This window comes from Eumetopias jubatus, unplaced genomic scaffold (assembly GCF_037043125.1).
Source record: "Eumetopias jubatus isolate StellerSeaLion01/CBP00866 unplaced genomic scaffold, mEumJub1_p1.0 scaffold_11, whole genome shotgun sequence".
In the NCBI taxonomy this organism is placed as follows: Eukaryota; Metazoa; Chordata; class Mammalia; order Carnivora; family Otariidae; genus Eumetopias; species Eumetopias jubatus.
Genome location: NW_028274817.1, coordinates 107,938,069 through 107,944,832, shown reverse-complemented (window position 1 = coordinate 107,944,832; position 6,764 = coordinate 107,938,069). Strand labels below are relative to the sequence as shown.

General features: G+C 51.1%; 1 protein-coding gene across 1 annotated transcript in view; it reads left to right on the top strand.

Annotated features, from left to right (window-relative positions):
* The first annotated feature begins 741 nt into the window (after positions 1–741).
* Positions 742–6,764, top strand: part of PTCHD1 (patched domain containing 1) — a 51,453-nt gene continuing 45,430 nt past the window's right edge. The window contains exon 1 of the mRNA XM_028122541.1: positions 742–1,092. Within this exon, the coding sequence (XP_027978342.1) occupies positions 742–1,092 (351 nt within the window). The remainder of the gene's footprint in view (positions 1,093–6,764) is intronic.

Sequence of the window (6,764 nt, the reverse complement as noted above, 5' to 3'; positions counted from 1 at the left end):
TCTTCAGCCTCCTCCTTTCCGCCTCTGGGGGTACTTGGCTCTGAGCGGGTCCACCCGACGCCCCCCGGGAGAACTCTTTACTTTCTGTTTGGAAAATAGGGGCCATTTCTTTATTCATCTCTGGGTCTCCCCGGAGGAGGACAGGGGAGGGGACGGCGTTCGAGGCGGGCCGGGCCGGGGGAGGGGAGCGCGGGGAGGGGAGGGGACTGGGTGTAGCCTGGAATTCTCCGTCCTCGTGTTCCTAGGCTGGCGCGCAGAGTCTCCCCGAGATAGCGCCGCCGCCGCTCCCCGCGCCACCCCGTCGTTGGCCTTGGGGGTCGGGTGAGTGGGGTCATGACGCGCCGCGGGGGCTGCTCCGGGCCCCTCCCGCGCTGAGCCGGGACGCGGCCCCGCCGCGCGGAGCCCCTCGGGCTGGGAGGCGGCGGGGGGTGGGGAGGGCGCACGGGGTAGGGCGGGGTGGGGGCGGCGCGGAGGCCGCCAGGCTGGGGGGCTCTCTGGGCCGGCGCGGCCGCGGGCAGGAGGGCGTGTCTCCGGCCCGAGGGGACCCTCCCGAGGCGCGGCGCGGGACTCCCCGATGGTGGTGCCGCGGCTCCGGGAGAGCTCCGGGTCTCGCCTCCGCCGCCGCCGCCGCCGCCGCCGTCGCCGCCGCGGGCGCCACCACCGCCGCCGCCGCCGCCGCCGCCGCCCGAGCCCGCGCCGAGCGTGCGCCTCGCCCTCCTCCCGCGCCCGCTCTGCTCTAGGATGCTGCGGCAGGTTCTGCACAGGGGCTTGAGGACGTGTTTCTCCCGGCTCGGCCACTTCATTGCCAGTCACCCGGTCTTCTTCGCCTCGGCGCCCGTGCTCATCTCCATCCTGCTCGGCGCCAGCTTCAGCCGCTACCAGGTCGAGGAGAGCGTGGAGCACCTGCTGGCGCCCCAGCACAGCCTCGCCAAGATCGAGCGCAACCTCGTCAACAGCCTCTTCCCAGTCAACCGCTCCAAGCACCGACTCTACTCGGACCTGCAGACCCCCGGGCGCTACGGTCGGGTCATCGTCACCTCCTTCCAGAAAGCAAACATGCTGGACCAGCATCACACCGACCTGATCTTAAAGGTGAGAGGGGGGCGGGCGCGGGCAGCCTCCGCCGGCGCCGCTGCCGCGGCTGGGCTGGCTCTGCGCGGGGGTCCGGGCTGAGAGCGCCGCCTCTCCCATCCCAGGCGGCTGCCGCAGGGGCTCCCCTGCACCGCGCGCCCCTCGGAGGCCGCCCGGAGCCTCCTAGCCTCCTGGGCGGGGAGCGTCCGGGTCCGGGCCCGGCCCTGCCCTCGCCGCTGTCGCCGCCACCCCGGCAGCTGCTGCAACAGTTGGGGCGGCGGCAGCCACGGTGCTGTGGTCCGTGCGCTTGTTTTGGTCGCAGTGGTCTTGGGGGTGGGGAGGCTTGGGGGTAACTGGGCCAAGAAGGAGCAGAACAAGAGAAGTCACTGTAGAAAGTCCTGGTACTTGAAAACAAAATACTACGCTTGGGGGGCGGGGAAGGATTCAGAGACCCCTCTTCCCTGTCCCCATTCTTTACCCCCGTCCTCTGACCTTTGGAGTGATTTCAGAAAGGCTGCTCGGAGGGGCCGGGGCCGTGAGGGGGCAAAGGAATGTGAGGCGGGATGGTGAGGAAAATGTCTCCTACCCACCCAGAAAGAAGTGTGGTCCCTGGCTAAGACGCGGGGCTGCCCTGCTGCCCTCTTCCCAGAGCGAGGTGGCCATCTCTGTCTTTCGGGGTAGGAAATGGTGTCTGTCGTTCGCAGTTATTTTGTGTTGCACAAGTAGCTCCCTTCTTCCGAAATGCAAAAACTTCTTTGGGAAAACAGGGATTCGACTAATCCACTTTTGTTTGGGTTCATTTGGGCGTGAGGCTGAGGGGCAGAGCCAGAAGGGTGAGGACAGAAGCCCAGCTGTGTGGCCCTAAGAAAAGCACAGGAAACCAAGCAGCTGGTTAGAGGGGGACGTTCGTGGAAACAGGTTGTGCCGTCAGCCTGAGGTGGAAATTTGATGTGAAAAGTGAGGTTAATGGTGATAACTTTCAGGAAGTTCCTAAGAAAAGCAGAGGAGTGAGGACTAGAGATGGAAAAGTGGAGACCTTCAGAGAGAAAAGCAAAAACAGGTGAGAATGTTCCATCCAAGTCCCTGGTGGGAATTGTAGGGCTTGTTTACTTAAGGTGCCCCTCTGCGGAGGGCAGGGGACAACCAGTCCCAGCTGGAGCCCTGGGGCGGAGGCATAAAAGGGGCTGGTTTTGTGAGGGTCTCCAGTCCAGATCTGCGATTAGAGTTTGGTTAGATTTCTAGTCCACTTATGCCATGGGGAGTCAGCCAGTGAACCTGGGGAACTCTCTCCTCTTTCCCTCTACAGGTACCCTCTATATCCCGGGAGACCAGCTAATTTTCCTGTGTTATTTCCCTCCCTCTCTCTGTGGATGTGTTACCTATGGGCAATTAGTAATGAGGGGAACCCGACTAGGGACTCAGTGGAATTAGGACCTTCCCACGTTGAGTGGCTTGTGATATTTTAAATGGCACACACATCATCATAGAACCTTAGTAACAGTGGTCTGGAAATACTTGCTTTTCTCATGATTATGCTTCCAACATCGAAGTGAGGGGGGTTTTTTTGTTGTTGTTGTTTTTATTTTTTTTGTCTCAATACTCCAGTGAACATATTCTGACACAGGAAAATACTGCCCCAAATGCTTCCCCAAGAAAACACATAGTAGTTTCATCACAGGCTTAAGGAAACTATAATTTAGCCAGTCCTGACAGCTGGAAAGCTGCCCCACGTTTTGATAGATGATCTACTAAATGATGTTTCTCTTTGTATTTTTTTTTCCAAGGTGATGTTTCTACTGGCTTTTTCCCCCCCTAACAAACCGTCACGCCACTGTGACGGGCACTCACCAGTTACATTCACTCTCAAGGTTAATGAGACATCAACAGGCACATCAGACCTCTTTTCAACAGGATTGTTTCTCTTCTATTTGATTTTGATCTGTTCAGGACACAAAACCATATTATCAGAGAAAGTTGGGACTGGAGAGAAAGGGAGGCTGTCTTTGCCTCCATGGCTAAAGGGCAACTTTAAAGGACAGCTGTCTTGTCAGTAAATTGTTTTCAGATTCAAGATGGTTTTTCATGTGCTAGGTGTCTGGGGAAAATCAAAACCAAGTCAAATAGTGGTCAGAAGCCATTTCAAGCTGATGGCTCTCTGGCCAAATGAATTCATACAATTTATAAAACTCAGACCTAGGAAACTGAGGGAATTGCCTCAATTTTCTATATGTTTTTTTCTTTCTACATCTAACTCTTATATCTGGACGGTTCAGAGCTGGGGGACAGAAAAATGGACCTCCAGTAGTCATGGTAATGTGAAGTGGGGAAATGAGCACTTATCATCATTTGTCTTTCTTCCCATGAGATGAAGATGTGTCCTTTACGAAAGGTGTCAGGGGTTAGAGTCACTGTTTCTGCCCGTACTTGTGTTATTCTGATACTTTGCTGCTGGAATCTAGGATAGCCCTGACAGCTAACATTGCACACAGCACCATCCAGCTCCTGTCTATTTGATGGCATCACATTTGAAACGAAGTGGACAAAACATAAGCAGAGATTATGAAGGCTTTCTCAGGCCCCGTTACAAAACCAGAGGAAGTACCTTGCAGGGCTGTGTCATTTACTCCTCATGGTGCTCTGCGGTTGTACCCATTTTATGAAGGAGATCTTTCTTGGGATATTAGTCCAGCTATTTTCTCAGCAAAAATAGACTGGGAAGGGATGACAACAGAATATACAAACCCAGGTTGACTTTTTTTTTTTTTAATACAATTGAGAGTAACACCAAGGAAAAAAATCTACACTGGTCTCATTCGGAGAAGCTTTCTCAAATTTGTGCAGGTGACATGGTTGCCATACTCAGAGTGTGCAGTGTAGATTTCCACCGCAAACTATGAGGGGTGACTGTCCCTAGCAATGGTTTCCTCTGAGGTCTGTGGGGCAAAGAGGTAATTTGGGGTGAAGGGGGTGGGACCTGATGGTGCTGATAAAGGATCAACCATTAATTTCTGGACATCTTTAAAAGTCTTCGTTTCTAGAAGATTAAATTTAGCTCATTATTATATTTTAACAGAAAATCCATGATGTTCATCTTGGAGCAAATTTCAGAGTAGCCCCTCATGAGCTTGTATAAACCTGTTTCTTCTTGATCACCAAAAATGAAGTGTAAGGAGGTCTTGTTGGTAATTGATCCGGGCGGTGACCAGAACACTACTTGATTTATCCCAGAATCATCCCTAGAATGAAGAACCAGTTTAGCCCAGTCCTTACAAGAATACCACACACAGTACGTTTAAACACAGCAAATGCCTCAGGGTAAAAGTGCTGTGATCCCATTTTACGGAGGGGAAATCTGCTCCTTAAACATTCACTGACTTGTCCGTGGCAAGAAGATGAGGACAGGGACAGAACAGGGTTTTGACTTCCCATCCAGCACCCTACACTCGAATTTACTGCCTCGCATATGATAAACTACTCGAATGACTTAAATGTACATTTTTTAAATCCAAACGAAGTATATTTGACTAAAGTCTCATTCTCATCTCACAGTGTTGTCTTGACAGTGGTAGCTGGATGGTGAGGACATTTTCTTGACTGATTCTGTCCGTGAAAATCCCCAGAGAGAAACTCTAAATGCCCAAAGTAAAGCATAAGATGTGTGGAATTAGCAATACACAAAGATAGAAAGATAAAATGTTTTACTGGAAAAATCTCTGGATGATTGTGTGAAGTTACTTCCTACTTGAGCAGTGTTCACCGTCCAGGTGGAGTCAACCCCGGTGCCTCACACAGTCGCTGGCACACTGTAAACCCTCACTAACTACTTGTAACATGGACCTGCCCTAGTTTATTCAGACATTTATGTGAGGGGTAAAGAAAACTCCATAGAAACTACCTTGAAACGTATTTTCAAAATGACATGTTTTTATTTTTGCAGTTTCTAGGTTTCTCTTTTTTCCATGATACCATTCTTCCTTCCTTGATAACCTCTGTAGTCCTATTAAAACATATTTCAGTTTTCAAATTGTGTGGGGGCATTTACTTTGTACAACTTCTTCTTCTTTGAAGGAAGCTCCTAGGATATTTTATTCCAAACCAATGGAAAGACACATCCTCACTATGCAGACATTCTTCCAATTAGGGGGAATCTCATTTTGTTCAAATACTGAGTTTCAATTTAAAAAAAAAAAAAACTTTTTACACTTAAATACGTTAAATAGAACTCAGTTGCAAAACAAGAGTAACAGCGTTTAACTTGGAGTTCATTAATTCGGGCTTTCCAAGAAGGGCGGCCGAACTGCTGGCTCCGGGTCACGAAGACCTCGTAGCTGGATCCAGATGCCAGTTGTTTCCAAATACTGTCCCAGCACTTGTAACCACTGTGCGAAGAGCCATCGTTCCTCTCTCTGCAGTCTAAGGGTGGGCCAATTCCAGCCGACTTTGGAGCTCAGAAGGTGTTTTTATATTTTTAAAATATTGTAACAAAACAAAAACAAAGAATAGGAGGCAGAGATGGCATGTGGCTCTCAGAGCCTAAATCTATTTACCCTTTGGTCCTTTACATCAAGAAGTTCCCGTACTGTCTTCCAAACCCCTTTACTGGAGCAATTTCCAGAAGTGAGCACTGTTAAGTCAAGTGGAAGGCAGTGGTTCTCGCCAAGGGGTGGTTTTGCCCCCAAGGCGACACTTGGTGACGGCTGGACACATTTTTCACTGTCAGTACTGGGGGGGGGCGGCTGCTGGCATCTGGTGGGTGGAGGTCATGGATGCTGTTAAACATCCTGCAGGCACAGGACAGCGCCCCATAGCAGAGAATTATCTGGCCCCAAACCCTGCTTCAAGGGTTTGTGTTTTGTGTTTCTCTGGCTTTGTTAGGGCTTTTTTTTTTTTTTTTTTTCAGCTGCACTGATTACGTAAAATGAAAAAATGCCAAAGAGAAGTTCACATCTTACAGAACTTTGGCTGGAGACAAATACTATGACCTCTTGAGGAGATGCTTTTTGAGGGCAGTTGGGCAGAGATCAGATTCTCCAGTGTAATCTTCCCCAAGATACAGTTCTCTTGCTCTCCCTCCCACCTCTGTCCTTTATAGTCTAAACCCTGCTGTAGAGGAACCCAAGAAACCCAAAGCAGTGTAGCTGCCTGAATGGCAAAGCTGCTCCATTGACGCTGGCCTTCAGACCTGTTGGGATGGCTGTAGCCGGCAGGCCGGACCCACAGCTCTAACAGTCGTCTGCTAGGCCAGGCGCCTCCCGACAGCGTGTAAGGCCCCACTGGGAGCCGTGACCTGCTGAGGAGGCGGGAAGCTGTGCTTTGTTGCCTGGTCCAACTGCTTGGCTTTTCAGAACACAAAACGAAAAAAGAGCTTGCATCCAAGGAACAGTGGGCCAAAGACCCCTGGGTTTGGAGGCCACCTTAAAGGTCATCTTTGCAGATGCTGACACTGGAATCTGCTCTTAGCATCTCAGGGTGCTTTTTCTGGTGACAGGTGCCATGGCCACTGGAGCAGCCCAGTCCCTTCGGTGAGCTACATGAGTGGCAGGTACTCTTAGAAAAGATGGAGCCTGAGCCTGAAAGGGCAGCATTTGTTCATCTCCTGGGCCAGCCACGGGCCTTTTGCATTTTATCCGTGCACTAGGGGAAAATTAAGGAGAGACCGAGATCACTATTCATTCTCCTTATATTTCATAGAT